General features: G+C 47.0%; 1 protein-coding gene across 2 annotated transcripts in view; it reads left to right on the top strand.

The window, feature by feature from the left end:
• The window catches only part of NINJ2 (ninjurin 2), a 97961-nt gene extending 75695 nt beyond the window's left edge, over positions 1-22266 (top strand). The window contains exons 2-4 of one of the 2 annotated variants that reach the window (XM_019515520.1): positions 14991-15222; positions 17797-17985; positions 20752-22266. In XM_019515520.1, the coding sequence (XP_019371065.1) occupies positions 14991-15222; positions 17797-17963 (399 nt within the window). In that variant the 3' untranslated portion in view covers positions 17964-17985; positions 20752-22266. The remainder of the gene's footprint in view (positions 1-14990; positions 15223-17796; positions 17986-20751) is intronic. The other variant, XM_019515519.1, reaches the window with a different exon arrangement.
• Positions 22267-23749: the final 1483 nt, after the last annotated feature.

Below are 23749 nucleotides of genomic sequence, written 5' to 3'. Positions count from 1 at the left end.
AACATTACACTGAACAGTGGTAGCCCAGTGAAGACCTTAGAGATGTCCCATTTCTGACTTCCCTGCCTTGTCCACTGCTAATTATGAGCTGCCCATTGAACCATCCTGGAATTTAATTTACATCCATATTCAATACCCAGCCTGGCAGTCTAAAAGACAAAAAATCAAATCTCTAAGAGATATATTGTTCAAAGCTGTATCAGAAAGTAAACTGACCACTTAAGTCAGTCCATCTGGGTTTTGAAAGCCAAAGATACACACTGTTTTGCTGTCGAAGGAGGAAGCTGTGATGCAATAAGCCAGGATTTGGAAGGGTAGAATCAGTTCTTTCTGCCTGAGGTGAGGACAGGTCAGCAGTACATTTGGGGAAGTTCATGAGCCCTGGAGAACAGGAGGTTGAGATTAGACTTAGAAGGACAAAGAGGCAGCAAATGTCAGTGACAGACTAAAGAAATGAGAGGCCCCTAAGTAACAGAGACCAAAGCCTATAATTTGAAACATAGTTCTGGAAGAAATGAAAGATGGGAAAGATAACTAGTAGGGCAGAAGTGCTAGAAGAAAGGCTAACTTCAATGAGCTCAGGAGATTAGTACGTGAGGCACTGAAGGGCAAGAGCATTGTGAGATGGGAGTCCAGGAAGGGTGGGCGTTCCTTAAGGGAATGATCCTTCAGGCACAAAAGGGGACCATCCCAGTGCACATAAAGGAAGGCAAAAGAGCCAAGAAACCCTCTTGGCTGAACAGGGAAATCCAGGAGAGCCTAGGGGGCAAAAAAGGGGCATACAGACTATGGAAGCAGGGGATAGCCACCATGGAGGAGTACACCTGCTTGGCTCGCGCCTGCAGGAAATCGGATAGGAAGGCCAAAGCAGAAATGGAACTCAGGCTGGTGACAAAAATTAAAGGCAGCAAAAAGTCCTTCTTTAGGTACATAGGGAGCAAAAAGAAGGTGCGTGGTAACACAGGACCCCTACAGGACAGATTAGGGCAACTGGTAACAGTAGGAGGGACAAAGCTGAGCTCCTAAATGAGTTCTTTGCATCTGTATTCCTGAACACAGATAAAACCATATCTCCCAAAGGAACCAAAGACAGGCACAAGAGGGACTCCAATCCTCCAACAGTTACCACTGACCTAGTGAATGGGGCATTTGGAGGGGCTGGACATGTTTAAGTCAGCAGGCCCTGATGATCTTCAACCAAGGGTGCTGAAAGACTTGGCCAGTGTCATAGCAGAACCACTGGCGAGGTTGTTTGAGCACTCATGGCACTCAGGATGGGTCCCAGAGAACTGGGAAGGGCCAGTGTGGTCCCTATTTTCAAGAAGGGGAGAAAGGATGATCTAGGTAACTATAGGTTGGTTAGCTTCACCTGTATCCTTGGGAAAACCTTTGAAAAAAAATTAGTAAGGATCACATTTGTGGGAGTCCAGAAGGGCAACCAGCTTCGCTTTATAGCAGGTAGGTCCTGCCTGACTAACTTTGTTTCTTTTTATGACTAGGTCACAAATTGCTCAGCTGCAGGAATTGAAGTAGATGTCATCTACTTGCATTTTAAAAAGGCCTTTGATACAGTGTTGCATCCCATTTTTACAAATACATTAAGCAGTTGTGATGTAGATTATTACAAGGTCAAGTGGGTGGAGAATTGGCTTATGGGGCGCACCCAGCGGATAGTGGTGGACAGGTTGTTTTTGACCTGGAAATACGTGGGCAAATGAGTTCCCCAAGGTTCAACACTTGTATCAGTGCTGTTCAATATCTTCATCAGTGACTTGGAAGAAGGCGTGAAAAGCACTCTGTCCAAATTCACAGATGACACCAAATTATGGGGCAAAATAAACACACTGAAGGTCAGGGAGTGGATTCAGGAGGATTTGGAGAGATTGAAAAAATGGGCAGATCAGAATAGGATGCAGTTTAACTAAGATAAGTGCAAAGCTCTGCATCTAGGGAGAAAGAATCACCAACACACCTACAGACTGGGAGGTGACTTTCTAAGCAGCACAGCAGTAGAAAGGGATCTCGGAGTCATAGTTGACTCCAAAATGAACATGCGTTGTCAGTGTAACAAAGTGATAAGCAAAGCCAACCGGACTCTTTCATGCATTGGAAGGTGCATCATGAGCAGGTCTAAGGAGGTGATACTTCTCCTTTATGTGGCATTGGTAAGACCGCAGCTGGAGTACTGCGCCCACTTCTGGGCGCTGCACTTCAAGAAGAATGTGGATAACCTTGAGAGGGTCCATAGGAGGGCTACTCATATGGTTAGGGGCCTGCAGGTAAGATCCGATGAGGAGAAATTGAGGTACCTGAATCTCTTCAGCCTCTGCAAGACAGGGGATCTTGTGGCCACCTAAATTCATTGCAGGGGGCAGCAAGGAATAAGGGATACTCTGTTTACGAGGGTGCACCTTTGGGTTATTAGGAACAATGGCCATAAACTGACAGAGAGCAGATTTAGATTAGACATTAGGAAAAAATTACTTACAGTGAGGGTTGCCAAAATCTGGAATGGGCTTCCAAGGGAGGTGGTGCTCTCCCCTACCTTGGAGGTCTTTAAGAGGAGACTGGACAAGCACCTAGCTGGGGTCATCTGACCCAGCACTCTTTCCTGCCCAGAGTAGGCAGTTGGACTCGATGATCTACTAAGGTCCCTTCCAACCCTAAAAATCTATGAAATCTGAGAGCGAAGCCGAACAGCAGAGCATGTGGACATAGAGTTCACAGAGCACTAGAACCCTCTCCCATCCCCTCTTGTGCTAGAGTAGTCACATGATGACTGTGTTTCAAGGAGGCAACATAAATAATGTATCACTCAAATAACCATCCTGTCAAATATCTAGTAAAACAGTTATGTGTATTTATGATGCTGAATTGAAGCTATCCAGAAATCAACTGACTGGCAGCAAGGCTTAGCTGGAGTAGTAAACTACAGCAGTACACTGTACCCCCAGTAAATGCAACACAATAATTTGCACTGAATGCTACTATCCATCTGACACAATGCTACTGTCCATTTTTGTCTGTGGAATTTTATCTTGATTTGAAATTACTGTAGATTAAAACAGATTCATAGTACGTGTACAACATCCCTTCTCTCCCCTCCCTAGCACTGCTTGTGCATACTATGGCCTTAGCTACCTTTGCCAAAACCTTCATTCAGACCTACACCTTCTTGCCTCCCTCTTCTACAACTGTTAAAATCTCTTTCCAGAACCCATGTCCAGAATACTAGTAGATGTTCATGCATTTCAGAGCCAGCAGCAAAGTTGTCCTTCCTGCTGTTGTCAGTATTTAATAGCTTATAGTGGCAAGGAATTTGTTAATCTCTGTGTGTGTATAATTACACACACACACACACACACACACACACACACACACACACACACACTCTTAGTATTCCTCTAGTGCTACGTGGTCATCTCAGAACTTCACAAAGGGGACAAATTTAATTAACTTTCTTTTACTGACAGGGAAACTGAGGTACAGAGTGATGAGCTGATATACTCAAGGCTGTCTAGCAAAGAAGTGACACAGATTAAACTAAACTCGGGTGTCCTGACTAAAAGGCCACATCCTGTCTGCCGGGACTTTTCAGCATACCCCACTGTTCTAGTGACGTAGCTGCCAGAAGCTCACAGAACGCTCTCAAGATCAAAAATAGCCCAGACCCTGTTCAGCAGACCTAGACACCATGAGATATGGGAAAGGTTCAGATTCAAAGCTGGACTTCGCAGTTTGGCGTTTCCAAAGAGAACGTACTCAGCCTTTGGATCTGGCTCCAATCTGTGCTGCTCAGGCCCAGCTTTTCTTAATATTTTTCAGTGCAAGTCATCCAGGCTTGGGGACTTATTCCTCTTAACATATTCAGCGTTGTAAGCACAATGCAAGTAGTTACTGTTGTGCCTCCCGGCTGCTCTTCCATTTTTTATAAACTCATTTTCTGTGCTAACCTACTTTTAATTTTTCTTGTAAAGCTCGATAGCTGTTTTTAGTCCCCGCTTGCTTTCTTAAGCACAGGGATAAATCTGCTCTGGGTGCCAAATAGGAGTGACTTGAATACACTCCAGCTCCTACATCCTGGCTTTGGATATAATTGTTTTGGCTAATCCTTTTCAGTTCCCTCCCAATTCCACATATTCAAAGCGTTTACCTCCCCACATACACCCCCAGCTGCCTCTGTCCAACAAAGATCCCACATTAGCAGACTGCGGTTGTTGGTGCCAAGCAGCTCTTTCACACCCACTCTATTAGTTCCTTCTGAATCATGGAAATGAGCTCTCCTGTTAGTACCACTGTCCCTCAAACCTCCTCCCCACAGCATCCCAGCTTCCTGGGATCCAATTATATGGGAGAGACAATTTTCTCCTAAATCCAGCTCAGCCCTGCTGCCTGTTGGTTGATTCCTGGATAGCTGCAATTCAGCATCATAAATACATGTAACTGTTTTACTATATATTTGACAGGATGGTTAGTTGAGTGATACATTATTTATGTTGCCTTGTTGTAACACAGGACACCATGAAAGGCAGCTGAGATAAAATGGCTCCAAGAATATCATTGTGTAGCAGTGCAGAGTGCCATTATGTGTGAGAAAGGAGAGAAGGTGCAGCTGCAGAAAGGCAATACAAGGGAGTACACAGCAGGAAGCCAGAACTCAGTGGAAGGGGAAGGGTTAGAGGGAAGGTGGGAAGGGTGCAGTACTGGGTGAGAGATAGAAGGTGATGACAAAACAGTAGGACAAGGGAGGGAGAGAGGAAAGGAAAGGAAAATCACAAGAAGTGGGGAAAGGGAGGGGATCAGCAACTTATACCAAGATAAAAAAGACAAGTTGAGAGAGAGAAAGAGGCAGAACACATGCCCAGTGTGAGGCACAGGTATCTGCAAGCTGTGAGCACACCCCCCTCCCAGCCAGCTGGGAAGTGGAATCTTATTGCAGTGTCAGCCGGAGGGCAAGGGCAAGCAGAGGAGCGCGAGTTCACGTGGAGCTGTGTTACTTCACGACTCACCCAGGCAGCTCTTCTCTGTTCCAGCCAGCTAGCATTCCTTTCTGCAAGCCATAACCAGATATTCACTCCCAATCTTTTATCTTTATGTGGTGTTAAATTTCCATTTCAGCCTCCTGTTCCTGGCTATCTGCAGTGCGGTAGGACACAGTTAGAACCATCACGCCCGGCTCTCAGCTGGTGGAAATTAAGGAGACTCCATTGATGTCAACGGATGAGAATGTAGCTTGTTGCTTATATCGCAGCACCACCCGGGAGCTGTAAGGCTCCAGTATGCTAGGCTCTGTGGTGATATAAAGGGGACATTCCCAGCCTTGGCACTTGTCTACATTACTGTAACCACAATTGTGCCCCCGGGGTGGCACCCCCCTTGGTGGCCATGCAAACCTTACCCTGCTCCAGCTCTAGGGTGCCACACTTTCCATGCAATTGTTTGACTGGAAGAGAGGCTGCTTAACAGGTCCTAGAGCAGAGGTGGGCAATTATTTCAGGTGGAGGGCCGCTTACTGAGTTTTGGCAAGCCATCAAGGGCCACATGACAGGCAGTCAGGGGCAGATAACTATTAATTTTCTAAATTTTTAGGGGCTGCACAGGCCGCATTTTGCCCACCCCTGTCCTAGAGCAAGCCCCAGTTCCTCTAGATGCCAGCTAGTTCTCCCAGGGCCCCTGTTAGCCTTCAGGGCTAATTACACCACGCCTCACAGAAGTTAACCCCTTAATAACTTCAGTGGGCACTTGGCCCCAATCTGATACCAGGCCACCTCAGGCCTTTACACCCGTCAGGGCCCTAGCCTTCCTAGCCTCAACCTCTTCTTTTGCTGGCTCCCTTAGCCTAGACCCACTGTGCCGGGCCTGACTTCTGGGTCCCAGTCTGAATCTTGTTGTCTCAGGTTGTGCTTTAGGCCACTGACTCTCATCTCACCCTGCTAGGGCAGTCTCCACCCTGCCTCAGGCACTGAACATACTCTGGCTGCATCTGGGCCCTGGTCTCACCCCTCTAGGGCTATTTCTGCCCGGCCTCCGGCACTGAGTCTGCTCTGACTCTGCCTGGCCCCTGGCCCCGGTGTCCTTCACGCTGGGTCCCTGGCTTTTGTCTCTGTACCTCTCATGCACAGGACGGCCCCGATCCTGGCTCTGCCCTCTCTAGGCACTGAGTTCCCTGCCCCTTGCCCAGCTCCTGTTCCAGCAAGGCTTCAGCCTTTCTTTCTCTCTCTCTAGGCTTGGATCTTCCCCTCAGGTCTGAGCCCCAAATCAAGGCCCCTTGCAGGACTCTAGACACCAGCATACCCCGGCACTCCATTGTGGGTTAAACCCCGCTAGTGCCGGTCAGGCGTCTTACTGTGCCTTCCACTCACTTCCCTTCCAGCTGCTCCCAACCCACCAGTTGAAACTGTAACCCAGTTTCTGGCAAACAAACTAAGCCCCCTCTGGGTCCAAACATAAACAATAGCTACCTACCTTCATAACTAGGCTTCCTCTTACCTTAAGCAATATTTCCCTGGAAGGCATCGACACTGTGGGCACTTTTACATGTGCTCCTAACGCAGCGCTGGGCACTTTTAATTAGCAAGCTGCACTACTTGAAAGTGCCAGCACTGTATCGGATACAGGTGTATAAGCGGAACAGCACGCTTCAGTGCTTAGTAAGTGGCGGCGGTGCGCTTTGAACTAAAGCGCATTGCCTGCCATTTTCTCAATGTTGATGTGCGCTTATACTCCTGTATCTGATGCAGCACTGGGCACATCAATTATGTGCTCTAGCAAGCTTGATTAATCGAGTCTGCTTCAATGTGCTGGATTTCCAACACGTCAGAGCAGACCTGCTGCATGTGCGTATGTGCCCTGTTTGCCTTCCTCAAGATAACCCCCGTGCATGCTTGGAGAGCTCCAGCGTTCCCCTTGCTCTGGAGCTTTTGCCTCAGTCACCTCCAGGGCCGGGCTGCCTGTTCTGGCTCTGGCCCTGGGTTCATATAGCTTGAAGCCATGCCCCATTTGGTCATGTGGCTCCCTGAGCTGCCAGAGGTGCTTACCGAGTGGGCTTGCTGACTAACCTCCAGTGCAGCTTGCTGCTGCTGATCTCACTTCTGCAGCAGGGCCCATGCCTCCCAAGCATTGCTGGATTATTGCAGAGTAACCAGCTTTGTGATAAGCACTCCTAGCTTCTACTGCTTCTCCTTGTAGCCAGCTCCACCTGCTCCTTTTTTTGTCCTCAAGTAACAGGAGCCCTCTGGCTTTCTGTTACAATTACGAGCCTGCTGGCACCACAAGGGACCTGCCAGACTGCATCCCTACCTGCATAGCTTCTGGCAACTTCACGTGGCTCTGCTGTAGCAGCTGTGCCACTGGGGCCTGGGTTGGAGCCTGGGAGTCACCAGGTGCTAAAGGGACCATGGCTTCTGGCAGAAAGTATAGGTGCCCCCACAAGTGCTTTCTAGCAGCTCCCCTGCGGCTGCAAGAGCCTGATGTCATTTGCTGAAGAGACACTGCTGTGCTGGTGGAAAGAAGGGATCCTGTTATTGATCCTGCAACAACAGGATCCCTTCTTCAGCTGCACTGGAGGTTTGTGGGTGTGCATACACTTAGAGCTCTGCCAGCAAACCTATGTTGTGGAGCTCATGCTGCAGTGGTGGCAGGTGCCAACATGGAGGGGCTTGCGTACACCCAACCTGGGCTTGCTGACAGACCTGGGAGTTTGCCAATGAGGCTGCGCTAGTCTTGTCCCAAGCAGCTACTCTCAGACATGTCAGAATTTGAGGACTCTAAAGCAGGTGCAGAGAGAAGAGCCCGGAGCCGCTTTCCTGACATGCTCCTGGGTGTGAGGCTCACCTGTAAAGGTGGGTGGGTGGGGTGGGGTCATGCCCTTCAGTGCTAGACTTGCCACCACCTAAGCATAGACAAGCCCAAAGAGGCTTCCATCTCTATGTCAGATAGGATGCAGGGAGGAGATAAAACAGATGGATGGAGCACAGGTTGGGGGGTGGGGCAGAGAATAAAATGAATGGCATTTCAATGGGAGGCTCTGCTGGACACGTGGCCTAGCTGTCTGTCTCTAAGGAAGAGCTGACTCTAACCCTTCAGGCTGCTGTCAGCCCACTGGAAAGTTGCTTTTTGCTTTAAGTCTCCTCCGAGGGCTTGGGTTCTTAGAATACTCCCTGACACTTTGGTAGGGCTGCACCTATACTCTCCATGGGATCTCCAAAATGTCTCAGAGAGCCTGTAATTGAGGCCTCTGTCCAGGAGGGTTATGGGGCATAAAGTTATCTTGGGCCTCATCCAACATGTACTGAACTCAATGGGCCTATTTGGCTCTGGACAAGAGTCTTAGTGAGCAGGACAGATGGTTCACGTAAACAGTGAACTGCTCCATCTGACCGCTCTCAAGCGCCCCCGACCGGCCTACTTCAGAGTTTGGCAAGCAGGAATGGGTGTGCTGGGGCCTGCCCCGGCTGGGGAACACTGCTGCCATAACCTACAGATGCCCAAGGGCATCAAGGAAAAGGTGGGCCAAGGAGGCTCAGCTTACCTTTGGCCAATAACCTCCCTGACAGGGTCTACTGTTACTACTATCTGCTAACCACTGCCAATGTACAAAAAGACACAATCCCTCCCACGAAGCTCACAGTCAGTCTGGTTATTAACCACCCTGTTGTTGTCTTTGTGCACACACCCTTGTATACGTTCAGCCTGTGCATCTGGGCCATGCAAGTGTGGCCTGCCCTGTCCATGCATATGTGCACTGCCAAGCATATCTTCAGTAGGGATGCATGGTTTACTGGTTATCTGAAGCAAAGGTTTTTGGTTTGGATTACTGGGTTGTCACTGACTGTTTATATGAAGGCATGTCAGCCAGGCCAGTGTTCAAACAATCACCCCTAGTTCCAAATAAAGGGTTTGGGAACTTCTAGTACTCAGTAACTCTGATCCACATCCCCTTACCCCAAATGTCTTAAACTCAGGACTGAAAATAGAGGCAGTGGTTGACTGTGTGGCCGTTAGTCTCTACGTCAGTGGTTAAATTTGTAAAATAGTCATTATGATACTCTTCTCACCTTGCAAGACTCTGAGGTTTTTTGGGTTGTTTTTTTTTAAACTCGGTCAATTAATGTTCACAAGATCATTTTAAGTTGCCAGACAGAAAATGCTGGAGATATATTAAATAACGCTATGTGTGCCCACCGTTCTCTCTGCATATTTGCATCTCTTGGTTTGTGTGTGCGCTTGTCTGCATGCAGATGTTTATCTGCTGAAGCTGTATGCAGTGTGTCTATGCCTTCCTGAGTGAGTGTTGCCTGTGCACATGTCTCTCTCACTTTGTTTTATTTGGTATTCCCTAATGGCTCGTTTGGAACGAATGGCCAATAATATAATATCTCCTCGGACATCCCCTCTGCCAGCAGAGGCTTCTCATTCACATATTTTCTTTCCTGACTTTCATGCTCACCTTCCCCAAGGAGAGGGTTATATCAAACAGACATACAATTAGGTCTGACCTGAAAAAAATTCCATCACAAAATATTTTTTAATGGAAAAAGGGAGGAAAAAGTCTCATCTTTCTGTTAATTTTTTTCTATGTCCTTTTTGAGCTGAGACCAAAAGCCTGAGCATGCTGGCCAAAGCATGTTGATGAAAAACCGCCAAGGTTTCCTACAGAAAGCAAGCACTATTTGTAAACAAATTGTTTAGTAAAAACAAAAACAAAACAGAAAGCATTTTCCTTTGAAAAACTATTTCAGTGGATAGTTTTCTACTAGCTCTCCTTGCAATGGAGTTCTTTTAAAAGACTCAACCTAAAAAGGCTCTTCAGTGTGCCCTCCTGTGGCCACAGTGAGCATATACTGTCATTGGAACTGGACAATTCAGTACGCTAGTTTCTAATGACTTAATTAATGGAATCCGCTAAATCTCGACTTGAAAATAGGTTTATTTGTTTAAAGAAATTAATGAAATTTTGCAAAAACCCAATCAACCGATCCTGTCCTTCACTTAAAAATATCACCATGATGTGATCACCAATGTGACATTTACACAAAAGGGCAGTTCCCAGAGGTCACAGGCAATTTTGCACAGAAGCTAACAATGTTGTTTTGGAAGAAGTGTGGAGGGAGCACTGTTTAATATGTAATGTTGTCATAGTCAACAAATAAAACGCAGGAATGGAAGTCATAAAACTTGGTTTCTAGCTCCAACATGACAAGCTAGTCATCAAACTATACAAGCTAGCCAACTGAAAGAAACACTTCTGTGTGTTTCAGTTCCCCTGTCTGTAAAAGAAGGATAATGTAGCTCATGCATCCCTGGGAAGAGTCCATATTGGTAGTTGCTATTTGTTATTATATCCAACAGTCCAACTTCTGGAACAATACCTACTTTCAGAGAATCATTTTGGTGTTTGATTGCACTACAGTGAATTCCCTTCATTGACACAAGGCTCAAAAAATTCCAAAACCCCATGTCATAGGCCTTGGACAGGGATCACTGATTGGACCCTTCATATTTTTGGCAGTGACTCCAAGTACTCAGAGCCAATGAGAGATCACCCACTGAAGGTGTAGCCTTTTATTTAGTCCCACTCACCAACCCAGAATTGGCATGGCTCTCCATCCATGCAGAAGATGCCCATTTGCTTGCATCACCCGTTTCCTCCAAGCACACAAAGCTCAAAACGTTTTAATACTGCACCAGCTTCAGCACCCGCTTCAAGAAGGAAATGATTTCATTCAAACAAACCCAATTCCTTTTCTATCTCTGTCTAAGTGACTGGGAACAGATGGCCCAGCCTACTTGTGCCAGTCACTTTGTTTGCTAGAAGCACTGTCTTGTTTGTTTAGCTTCATTGTTCTCACATCCTTAACTCATCATTACATAAAGGAACCTACAAATGCTCAGTGTTACTGTACTGGGACAATGGGCTGCCTCCTCTGGCAGAAGAGAAAAAAAAATAAACAGAAGGAAGCCACATAAAAGGAACCATATACAATTGTTTCCACCTGGCCTTGTATAGTCTCCAGTCTATTGCACATGGATCCGTATTGGTAGGGCTAACCGGACCTTGTCGTGCATCCACAGGTGCATCTCAAGTAGACCCAGGGAGGTGATCCTCCCCCTCTATGCAGCACTGGTCAGGCTGCAGCTGGAGTACTGCGTCCAGTTCTGTGCGCCCCATTTCAGGAGGGATGTGGACAACACTGAAAGGGTCCAGAGGAGGGCCACCCGCATGATCCGGGGACAACAGGGCAGACCCTACATTGAAAGACTGCGGGACCTAAACCTGTTCAGCCTTCACAAGAGAAGGCTGAGGGGGGACCTGGTGACTGTCTATAAACTCACTAGCGGGGACCAGAAGAGTTTAGGGGAGACACTGTTTCCCCTAGCGCCCCCTGGCATGACAAGGAACAATAGACACAAATTATTAGAGAGTAGGTGTAGATTAGACATCCGCAAGAACTACTTCACAGTTAGGGCGGCTAGGAGCTGGAACCAACTTCCTAGGGACGTGGTGCTGGCTCCTACCCTGGGGATCTTTAAGAAGAGGCTTGATGACTACCTGGCTGGACTCATTTGAGTCCAGTCTTTTCTCCCGCCCAGGCAGGGGCTCGGACTTGAAGATCTACAAGGTCCCTTCTGACCCTACTTCTATGATTCTATGATGCTATGTATTGCTATATCATTCTAAGGTATCTGGGTCTGACTAATCTGTTTTAGCTGTGGGATACTAGGACACACTCCCAGCTTAGCCTTTGGGCTAGGGACAGAAATTACACATAAATCAGTAAAAGTGATCAGAAACTGGTTCAAATCTGTAACACAACAGAAATTCAGTGCACGTATATGGCTTTCAAAAGGGCTGAAACCAGTATAAGATAAACCTGGATGGATGCAGCATCAGACTTAACTGATTTAGGTTAAATTGGTTTATCGAACTTCTGTCCCAGTTCCCTTCCAGATTCAAGTTAACTCATAGCCCCCCCAGGATGCTTTGCATCTCCCCTGCAACATGCCCCCCCTTCTAGGGTGGGCAGGTTAGCCTTGGCCCAAGCAGTTTGCTCCAGCCCAGCAGGGAGGCATGCTCTAGTGCCCCCTGCCATCTGGCCTGGGCCACTGTAGGCATGTGGCTACCTTTCCAGAATCAAAAGAGAATGTCTGTTCACTTGCTTATCAGTTCAATCTGTGATGCTTAGATTAACCTGCAAAGACTGAATAGGTTCAGCCTCAGGCTTTTTGACTGTCTATATTTAACCCTTGACTGCCTCCTTTCCTTGGTGGAGGGGATGCCTCCAAGCAGTTGCCCTCCCCTCTGAACAACAGTATCTGAGACCTCCTGAGTCCCTTCCCACTCAGGGCAGCACCCCGCTCTGAATCATCACCCAGGGCTGGGGCCCCACTGGGCCCTAGATGACCTAGTTTATGCTCCTGCTCTGTATATAGGGAACCATTGTTCCATAGGAGTATGTGAAGAGCAGAAAAACTATTGAAGTCAACAGCCTTCGCTTGCTTGATGGTGGCTCTTAGTGGAGCTCTGCAATGAGGTATTAAACACCTTCTTCAGGTAGGGCCACTCTCTGAGACACTGTGAAGCAGGCTACCCTCGGACAAGTTTAATCTCATGGTCAGCACATATTACAAAATAGGATTCTCAATTTGATAGAGATCTATTCCACATTGAAACCATAGTACCTACCTGTTAAGATAAATGGAATAATAGCACTGTGAACCAGTTACTTTAGCTCTTTCCCCTGGATTTAAAGAGCAGTAGATTCTGCAGGAAAAAATAACTTTAAAATAATAATAAATAGTAATAACTTTAAAATGGGGTGATTCCACAATAGCTAATTTGTTGGCTTGGGGTAAAGCGGTTGATTATCCAACTTAATGAAGGTTTGGGCTACAGGTGAGAGGACAGCCTGAGCTCTTCAGAGTTGGGGCCCAGTATACTATGAACTGAAGCTAAATTCAACTTCGTTATTTTGTTATGGTATCCTGTTGATATATCTGCCTCCTTCATGACAGGGATTGTTCCCTTCACTTTAGATTTGCTACCAGGTCATCATTCCCCCAGTGAAGAACTAATTAAAGAATGCTGTTTCTTCTCTACCAACTACTTCTCCCTTGTGCTAACCTGAGGCAACCTTCACACAGGCCAGAGCACAGCCAAGGGGTTCAGTCAGCATGGTTGACAAAAGACAGGGAGACAAGGGAGCTGATGGGGTATGGGAGTAGGTAGATGTGTTTCTGTGTTGGGGGCAAGAGAACCCCTGAGATACGGGGATCCAGCAGCACCGGTGAGAGCCCCAAGGCATGGGGGTAGGGCAGCAGTGGCAGGATTACCATGCTGCAAGACTTACCCACAACACTCTGGCATTCCTCACCACAGCCAGCAGGACCCTGGACACGGGACCAAGAAAAAAAGCTGGCGCTGGCATAGACACACTTTGTAAGCATGTGCCAGTGCCGATTCACCAGCTGGGGCAGTGAGGCAGCCATAAAAGCCCTGTGCTCTGGTCTGACAGGAAGGAAGTCCCCAGCAGCCAAGGGCAGGCTACAGCCAGAGTGGAGGACCGGAGGAAGACAGTTAGTGGCAACCTCCATGTGTGGGGCTGCCCCCACACATTGTCTCGGCAGAGTCAGTGCACTTACATGAAGTGAAGACCAGGAAGCTCTGCTGTGGAGAGGGCCAAGGGATGACAACAGACCTACAGGACTGAATGAGGACAACAACTGGTAACAACACGGCAGCCGTGCTACATCAAAGTAACAACAGCTTGGCGCTAGATGGGGTGGAGGGGAGGTGGAACCCCCAAGATCCTTGTGCTAACAAGTGACCTTAGTAAGACACCGCTGAGCTGGGAGTAACAGCAACCCCCAAGATCAAAATTTCCATCAAAGACATGGCAGACGAGAAGCAGTGGTGGTCTAGGTAATTAGTGCCGGGGGACAAACTGTTGGCCCGCAGGACCACGGTTAGCTTTGGGTGACTAGAAACACCAAAATGATGAGCACGAGACAGGCATGGCAAGTTACAGCTTCCCTTTATACTGTCCCTATATGCTCCACTCCCACAGATGTCTTGCCTACTGCAGGACTGTTACGCCAAACATCTATAGTTCCCAGCATCTCTATGCCTTACACTTCATCTATTAAAAGGTATACCAGAGGGTATATACAGTTGCTGAATGACTCTGCTATCACCTAGAGATATGCATGCATGCCTGCAGGCTCATTATGCCTTTATTTAAAAAAAAAACCTAACCTTTTAGATGAGAAAGGTGAAATTGTTTCAATAGGAACATTGGAATGATCATGCTGGGTCAGATCCATCGTTCATCCAGTCTAGGGTTGGTCACTGACAGTAGCCAACCCAAAAGCAGAGGAGGTGCATGAGAAACTTGCAATTGGCTTTCCTGGAATATCTTGTCGACAGGGAATGCTGCTTCTTCATCCTCTATTAATTTCAGGTTTTTCTGAAGAATAAGGATTTAACAATAAAACTCTTGAATTTTGTTAGTCCACATTGTTGTAACACTGCATATTTTGCCATCCGATTATTTTCTAAGCCAAAGTTGTCATGCTCTTGATTTTGTGTCAGTGAGTACCACAGATTGATTATGAGATATAGTGCTGCCTTTTAATGATTTCGGTTTCACTGAACGTCCCCTCCCAAAGCTTTGTAAAACAGTGGAGTGTGGCTGATCCAGGGACCCAGTCAGCACATAGAACCACATCTGGCCCACAGGGCTCCTTAGGGGTCTGGAAATTTGCTGGCAGGAAAAGAGACAACAGTGTTAATTGCCATGACTCTGGCAGCATTAATTGCCGTGGCTTCCATCGCTCCCCTGCCACAAAATTTCTGGACCCATGGAAAGCCAGATGACAACTCTATGAGCAGTATCATGGTCACTGCTGTTTTGGGGGATCCCCCCACTGTGAGGCAAAGCCCAGTATGTTTCTTTAGGAACCCTACTGATTCCATTCTCCTTTCTATTCAGGGGGGGAATCCTGGCTCAAGAAGGGACAATCCAATCAACATCAACCACTATGCAACCAAGAAGAGCGTGGCAGAGAGCATGCTGGATGCGGCACTGTTCATGGCCAACGTTACACAGCTCAAAGCAGTGCTGGAACAGGGGCCTTCATTCCAATATTATGCTACCCTGACAGCTCTCATCAGCATCTCTCTCTTCTTCCAAGTGGTGATTGGAATTCTCCTTATCATCATGGGTAAGATAGACTCTGAACTGTGTTCCCTTTTGCTGTCAGCTGAAACCAGGGTCATGACAGGAGGAGTGGGCAGCATTCTTTCTTCATAATAGAAATTCTACCAGATGCATTTCTTCTTCCCCAGTGCTTAGCTAAACTGAACTTAGTTATGAACTTTATTGCTCCTTTACACCTCTGTTTTCTACATTGATGCATCTCTGTAACAAGGAGAACTGTATTTCTGCCATATTCCCACACAGTATCCCTGTTGTGTCACCCTTGTGTTTAACTGCCCCCACACTTGTACATGTCCTGTACATACAACAGGTAATGTCAGCCTCCAGGGTATGAGGCCTCTCACTAACACCTGTCCCAACCATGTGCCTAAGGCTCTTTGCTTGGAAGTTCCTGTTCTGCCAGCACACACACCTTCCTCTTTTCCCAGCACCATCTCTGTTGTACTCTTTGAAGGGGGAGATAGGGAATCCAGCAACTGCTACACGCCTTCAACACCAGCTGTCAAGCCACCTTGTCCAAGGCTCCCATCAGTTGCTGGAACCTGTCAACGAGACACATCAGTTGCTCTCTCATGTGAATCTCCCACTGCACACTCACTCTTCAGCTGTAACGAACTGTTGGTGGAAGGCTGCCTGAGGCCCTTTCTCTGAATTTTTCTTAACACAGACCTTTGCAGCCCTGACCACCCCTTTGCTGTCATGAGGGCAAGATCAGTGAGTGCAGGCTGATCAGTCTCTACCCTTGTCTGCTGTCCTCAATTTTCTCCAGTCCTGTTTGTGCCTACTCTGATCTTGCCTTTGGGGTTTGCAGAGAGGGCTACAGTCTCCAGAGCTGTCTGGATCTCAGCCTGGGGCCTCCATTCAGCTGAATAAATAATGATCTGTGTTTATCAGCCCTTCTTAAACACAAGCCCAGCTCCTGTTTGGTACTGTGAGCCACATTGATATAAAGTGTGCCTATGCCGTAAGCAGCAGTAACTCTCTCTCTCTCTGTCTTTTGGGTAGTGACTCTCAACATTTTTAGAGACTAAAGGCCCCCTCCATCACTTTTCTGAATTTAGCAGCAAAGTATTTCAAAAGGCAACTTCATTCATTTTTTGACTAGGGAAAAATAATAGTGTAATTCTTCTTTTGCAAGGGTCTAGGTAAGGAGTGGACAAAAATGTGGCCCACGAGCCAGATAAGGCCTGCCAAGCCATTCTATCTGGCCCGCGGGGCCCCTTAAAAATTTAGAAAATTAATATTTTTCTGCCCCTGGCTGCCTGTCATGCGGCCCTCGATGGCTTGCCAAAACTCAGTAAGTGGCCCTCCACCCAAAATGATTGCCCACTCCTGGTCTAGGTTGCAGTCATGTTGATCTAAGGACATAGGCAGACAAGGTTCTTTGGGTAAATCTGATATCTTTTATTAAACCAACTCAAATAGCTGGAAAAAATTCTTTGCAAGCTTTCAGGCACAAACACCCTTTGTCAGGCTAAGGAAACATTTGCAGTTTGTCTGTGCTCTTCCTGGATGGGATGAATAGTAAACAAACCAGAGGCTGGTATGCATGCAAAAAAGCCAGTCTGTGACAACATAAATAGGAGTCAATGGGTGAGAGACAGGTTGTGGGGGGGAGGGGGGAATGAATGCAGCTGGTAAATAGTGGAAAGGTACCTGTGGAGTCAGATGTTAGGCAGGTTATAATGTGTCATAAATCCAATGTCTATTTTCAGTCCATGATTTTTTGTGTCCAGCAGACTGATAAAGTGAAGTTCATAGGCTGATCTGTGTGTTGTAAATTCCCTTTGAGGATTAGAACTGAGAGATTGGAGAGAGAGTGGTTTTCTTGTGAGAAATGTGCCCCCACAGGTAACTGGGTATTCTTGTCTTTGATAGATTTCTGGTGTGCGTTCATTTGGGTGCACAGTTGTTGTTTGGTCTCTCCTATGTATTTTCCACCAGGGCATTTGGTGCATTGGATAAGATATATTACATTTGTGGAGGTGCAGCTGTAAGATCCAGGAATGCTGATGGTTCTGTTGTGGGGTATAGTACATATCTTCGCCACCTCGACATTTACTACCTCTCTCCCCCCACCCCAACCCATCTCTCACCCATTGACTCCTATTTACATTGTCACTGACTGGCTTTCTTGCATGCATACTAGCCTCTGGCTTCTTTACTATTCATCCCATCCAGAAAGAGCACAGACCAACTGCAAATGCTTCCTCAGCCTGATGAAGGGTATTTGTGCCTGAAAACTTGCAAAGAAGAATTTTTTCCAGCTTTTTGAGGTGGATGCTACAGCACCCTGGTTGAGAATCACCAATTTGTAGCTTGATAATAAGAGTGGGTACTCAGCGCATTGGAAAAACCAGGCCTTCCTTAGTTAGTTCTCACTGCTCTGACCTCTTAGTTGATTGTAGTGGAGCTACAACCTTTGTAGAATGCATACAACCATTCTCTCAATTCTGAAGGAGTAATTCCTCGGGCAAATGAGAGGCAGGGACCCACCAGTGTGCACTCAGCAGTTGGAGGTCAGGGTTCATTGGGGTCATAAGGCTTTGATTCTCTCTGCTTTGTACCCATCTCATAGCACGGATGAACCTGAATGATGTTTCAAAGCAGCTGCGCCTGAATGTGCTCAACAACACTGCCACAGCTCTGATCTTCATCACAGTCATCCTCAACATCTTCATCACAGCCTTTGGAGTACAGAAGACTGGGCTCTACCCTACCAGGAATTTCAGGAGGCCTTACTGATTCTGGAAAGCAATGGAGTAAGGCACTGAAGGGATAAAATCCCCCCAGCTACTCATCTTTGGGAGGATACCTCTTGTTGTAGTCAAGATTGTTTTGGAAATCATCACTGCATAGTTAATAGGGGGTGGGGGCAGTGGAGCAGCCAGCTTGACACGCATGCAGACACACAAAACAGAAAGTCCTTCTGTGCATATTATTTAGTGGAGAGAGGCTGCCTAGGCTCTGTAATGGGACATCTTGGGAAAGGGAATTTTCTGATTTGGCCTAAGCCAAGAATGCTCTAAATGCACATTTGTGGGATTCCTCAAGTGATGGATAGTAGTAGTCTGTCTACAACAGACTGCAAATACTAGCGTGGATACTCATAATGACTATGGGTTAGGAGTCAGGCAGTGGGAAGGAGGGTGTGGTGGGTCCTGGGGACAGGCTAGGGTACAAAGAACCAGTCAACAGGAAGAGGGATCTGGTCAGGGAACCTATGGGATCTGGTGGGAGATAGGAAAGCAGTGGGAGAAGTACTTTGTCAAAGTGGTCACTGGTACACAGTAGCCCTCTTTGTAAGAATCTGACCCCTGACCTTTATTTTTAGATGAATCACATGAATGAGTCTGGGTTTTCAAATGGCTGTGTGCTTGAATCCAATTAGAACCTTGCATAACTCTTTAAGTCTGGGCAAGAGATAACAGGAGCATAGGACTGGAAGGGGCCTCCAGGGCCACCAAGTCAAGTCCCCAAGGCTAGGGACAGAAGTTACACATAAACCAGTTTAAGTGATCAGAAATTGGTTTAAACCTGTAACAGAACACAAGTCCAGTGCACATAAGCCAGTTTCAAAATGGCTGAAACTGGTTTAAGATTAACCTGGTTGAATGTAGTATTAGACTTAACTGATTTGGGTCAAACTGGTTTCTGGAACTTCTGTCCCAGGCCCCTTCCTGGTTCCAGTTAAATCAGAACCCCCCAGCATCCCAGCATGCTTTTCAGCCCTGGGCTGGGCTGTGCTCCCTAGCCAGAGCTCAGCTGGCTAAGAATGGGATGGGGGACTGCAGGCACAGCAGTGTCTGCCTGACTTCCCCCTTCCCCACCTTCCCCTTATTCACTGCTCAAGAGCAGGGATCCCCCCTCTCCCACAGCAGGGACGCAAGTGTCACGGACCTCAGCCAGCACCTGGCCATGCCACCCCCATGCTAGCTAATGCTCAGAGGTGTCCATGTCTCCAATTTAACTGGAAAAAGGGCAGATAGAATGGTGTCCACTTAGGGCTTTTTGGAACTAATCAACACGTCACTGATAATGTCCCTCCATTGTTCCTTACAAATGCCTTGGAAAAAGCTGTTCAAGAAGAGCTTGAACAAATGAGAGACTTTTGTTTTGTTGATGCGTTGATAAGCTTAGTGTTTTGATAAGCTGCCTGCTGGTTTGCTTCAAAGGCTGCAATTTGTCAATGTTCAAGAGGGGACAGAGAAAGGTGTGAGAAGTTACCTGGTTTGCAAAGAATGCAGTGCCTGTCAGTTTGCTACAGACAGTATGAAGAAGCAGGGAGAGGGAGATTGAAAATCTTAGTATCATCAACACTTGCATGCACTGCATGCAAGCAGTCCTCCCTACTCCCCCGCCCCCTCCTTTTGCCTCAGAGTGCTAGCCAGTGGCCAGGGTCTGGCAACACTCCCCACCCCTTGAGCCATGAAGGGTGGAGGGAAGCCTGGTGATGGCTGCTTTCCCATCCCCCTCCAGGCACTCCCCAGCTGGAGACTGTGCAGGCCAGGGTGGAGGTTAAACCCCTCCCTAATCCTAGTGTCTTGCTGGGGCCTGGCCATACTCCTCCACAGCTGAGCATTATGGAAGTGAAGGGGGGGCTGCTCTAGCTCCCCACCTGGCATCTAGCCTAAGCCACCACAGGCTATGCCAGCATTTCTTAATTCAAATGTCTACCCACTTGCAAATCAATCCAATCTCTACAAGTTAGACTAACCTGCAAAGATCGAATCTATTCAGGCTCAGGCTTTTTGAATGTCTGCCCCTAGCCCAAATGGTTCATACAACTGAGGTTCTACATATACCTCTGTTGTATGACTCTGATCTTCACCAAGAGTGCTGGGCCAGTGACCAGTAGGGAAGACCATAGAAAAATCAAATGGGGTATAGAGTGAGGCAGGAGTTCTGGATTCAGTGCAGAGGGCTGAAATGAGACCACAAGACCTCAATGAGATGATATTGGCTTTGGACGTCAGAAGACTTGTAGGTCTTTTGGACTAAATCCCATGTTGATAAACTAAAGAGATTTCTACAAGGATAGACACCACGAACGACACGTGCCTCTGGCAGCTGCAGGGGCACAGCAGCAGTGAGAGCGTGGTGAGAGCAGCGGTAACATGGAGGCAGCGGCAGGAGCACAGCGGCAGTAACTTGGGAGCTCCCTCAGATGCCACCAGCACTGATGGCGGCAGGGGTGGGGCAAGCACCAACCAGCAGTCGGTGACCACCCGCAGACACCACCAGCAGTGTTGATGGTGGCCAGGGATGATTGCTGACTGCCCGCAGATGCTGCCAGCAGTGTCAACGGCACCTTTTCGTACAGGGTGCATGTGCACCCACAAGTACTCCTGTGAATGACGCTATGAAATGCATGCATTTATGCCAGGTGGGGAGGGCTGGGTTGAGAGAAGCAAACACATGCACAGAGCAGATCAAGGGATCTTCGAGGCATTGCTATGAATTATCTATGCAGCTCTTCCAGAGCCGAGTAATCCTGTGTGCTCTTACCCTGCGTCTTTTGTTTTTCTTGCAGGAAGCTTGCCTGGCAATGAACAGGGAAGGATCCCATCTTCCATTTTATGCTGGCTTCAGCAGAACCCTGCATATCAATGGTGACTGAAAACTCCCCAAGTACTTTAATTATTAAACACATGTCATTTTTATGCAGGCCCTGTTGCAATGCACATACAGCTTTGCAAGACTGAAAACATCCTTAGAGTTTCAAAGCTAGTGAAAATTGTGGAGAGATTTCAGGAGAGGGCTACGCAAAGAACAGCACACATGCCATCTCACTCTCATTTTAGTTCTCTGCTTTCAATATTCAGTCTTAGCTCATTTTCTAAAAAGGACTGAATTCTAAGTTCAATCATTTATTGTGTAAGCTAAGCATCTGTAAATTGTCTGGTTTGTGTGCACCAAGTTTAACATGTAATCCCTGAATTGACACTCAAGATGTCCCAAATGTAGGGTGCATTGTTTATTAGAAAAGAAGCAAGAGGTGTGTGCGTGCTTTACAATAGGTGATGTGAACAATAATATTTGTATGTTTTTAGAAAAATAAATAGTTTTTAATATTAATTTTTATTTGTCTGGAAAACAATTCTTCTGCAGTGTTGGAAACTTCTACTTGCTGCCGTTTTCAGTTATGGTCAAATATCCCTGCAAAGGCCTGTGAGAAGTGCTCTAGGGCAGGAGGGTCAAAGATATGGCCCACGGAGCCACGTGATCTGGCCCCCGGTGCTGCCCGTGGATCTCAGAGCAGCCTATAGGCAGCATGCAAGGCTTGCCAGATAGCCCTACACACCACACACAGCACCTGCTCCAGCTCACATCCTGGAGCAGCCACATGACACGCTGTGGCCCATGCTGAATACAGCATCAGCTCTAGGGCCACACAGCAGTCCTGGAGTGGCTGGAGCAGGAGCAGGAGCAGGACCAGGTCACATGCGGCACCCGGTCTAGCCACTCCAGAACATCCACTGGAATGTGGTCCAGCCTGCAGAGCCAGGCCAGCTCTACACCCCTGCTTTAGGGATAATATGCTGATGGCAAAACACAGAGTGAACCTGGCTACACCTGGCAAGCAAAATAGATCTGCTTGCCCTGTTGGCTGAAGTACCAAAAGTAATATATTCAACTATAAAACAGTACCAGTTCGTGAGTCTGCCCCCAGCACCTGATGCCCCCTGGGGTCTGACCCACTTGCCACACTCTCCAGGCCTGCCCTCACCTCCAGTCTCACACCTGCCACATCTTTGACATTATCAATAGCGTACTGAGGAGACGGTCCCTGGGGGCCAGGAGTAGCTTCTCTGATGGTTTGTTTTTTGACGTAGTCCTTGGGCTTCTCCATCCCAAACTCAGTCCTGGGGTCTATATGCTTTTGTAGGGGTGCTTCCCTTTTAAGGCAATCCCCAGCCACTTTTGGGGGTTTCAGCTTTTCCCTTTTCTTGTGACCGAGCCCTCAGCCCAGGTCCACTGCCTCAGACATAGGCTGAGGCCCAGAAGCTTCTCTCTTCTTTGCCCAAGCCAGGTGTCAGTCTGTAGAGTTCTCCCAAGCACCCAGTTATGGGGCCTCCAGATAGAGTTACCAGCCCTCCAGGATTGCCCTGGAGTCTCCAGAAGTTAGATATAAGTCTCCAGGAGATGCCAAGAATCATGCAGGAAATAAGCGATAGGGCATTCATCAAAATAAATATTGTGCTGAATCTAGTTTATACAGTAACCCAGTGAGTTTTTCAAATGTAACAGTAATGTGCATTTGCCTTCCTGACAAAGTCTACGCACCATAATCCGTAACTGATATATGCAGTCACATTAGCAATCCGAAAACCTCCTGGAATAGATTCAAACAGAGCTGACAACCCTACCTCCAAATCACCAGTGTCCTGAGTCACCAGGTCCCGTCAGCCTACAATCCTCTACCCACTAGTTCCTTCCAGCTTCCCTTGATACCTAGGCTATGCCCCACACCTGAGCAGCTTAGGCTCTAAGCTTACAGTTTCCTTTACAGCAGCTCAGGGCTAGACTAAATCTCTAACTCTGGAGCTAGGCGTTAAGTATACTGGGCTCCATCCCCTAACCTCTGATGGACCCAGGTGTTCCTGTTTAGCCCACCAAGCCTCCCGCTCCTACTGCAGTCTGACCAGCTGTCCTGCATTTGTTCCTTAGCTATCTGCTTGTCAAAGCACAGCCCCTGTGGCTTACTGCAGGGCATCTTGCTCTGAATAACTTTCTGCAGCTCTTTGTATCTGCTGCTGTGCTGCTTACTTTTCTGCAGCCGGCCCCTGCTCAGTTGCCTACACTGCACTGCAGCTCCCCTGATGCTGATCTCTTAATTTCTAAGCAGCAGGGGTTAGGGAAACCCACTACAATAATAATATATATTTTATATGTTGAAGAGTGAATTGGGTTTTAAACTTTTGTTTCACTGATATAATTTAAAGTGTTATCAGTAACAAGAATATTTTTGAAAACATTTTCATCGTGTTAGTGCTGTTAGGAACTCTACTATATTGCAATGAGGTTTTGGCTTAAAGCAATAAGTTGACTTTGTGTTTCTTCAGATTGTTCTGAAACAGCAGATTATTTTGTGCAGGGCAAATTCTTGGACTGCTGTTGTCACACAAAAACTAGATTTTTAAAAATTGGCTGTTGGTTTCATACATAATTACATGTTTTTCTGCTTATTAAATGATTTCTTACTTGGAAAGCAGGGCCAGATTTCAATACAGATGAAATCTGAAATATTTGATAATTAAAAGAAAATTCCTACAAGTACTGGAATTTGCATGTTCCCATCATAGCTAAATAGAAAGGAATAAAAAGGACCCACAAATATTCATGTATTCTCCTTGAAAGAGCTCCTGTGACATACTGACATAGTAATTAAGCCTGTAGGAGACTTGGCTTTGACAAGTGTTATTATTCACTTATAAGCAGAGACAGTCACTTGCATATTTGATATTCCAGACCTTCCAGAAATGTATGGTGATGAATTTTTGTTAAATCAGAGATTTTGGCATTGTTCT

This window comes from Gavialis gangeticus, unplaced genomic scaffold, assembly GCF_001723915.1.
Source record: "Gavialis gangeticus isolate Ggan-Ray unplaced genomic scaffold, GavGan_comp1, whole genome shotgun sequence".
Classification (NCBI taxonomy): domain Eukaryota; kingdom Metazoa; phylum Chordata; order Crocodylia; family Gavialidae; genus Gavialis; species Gavialis gangeticus.
Note: the sequence above shows the minus strand (reverse complement) of the source record. Positions and strands in the feature narration are given on the sequence as shown.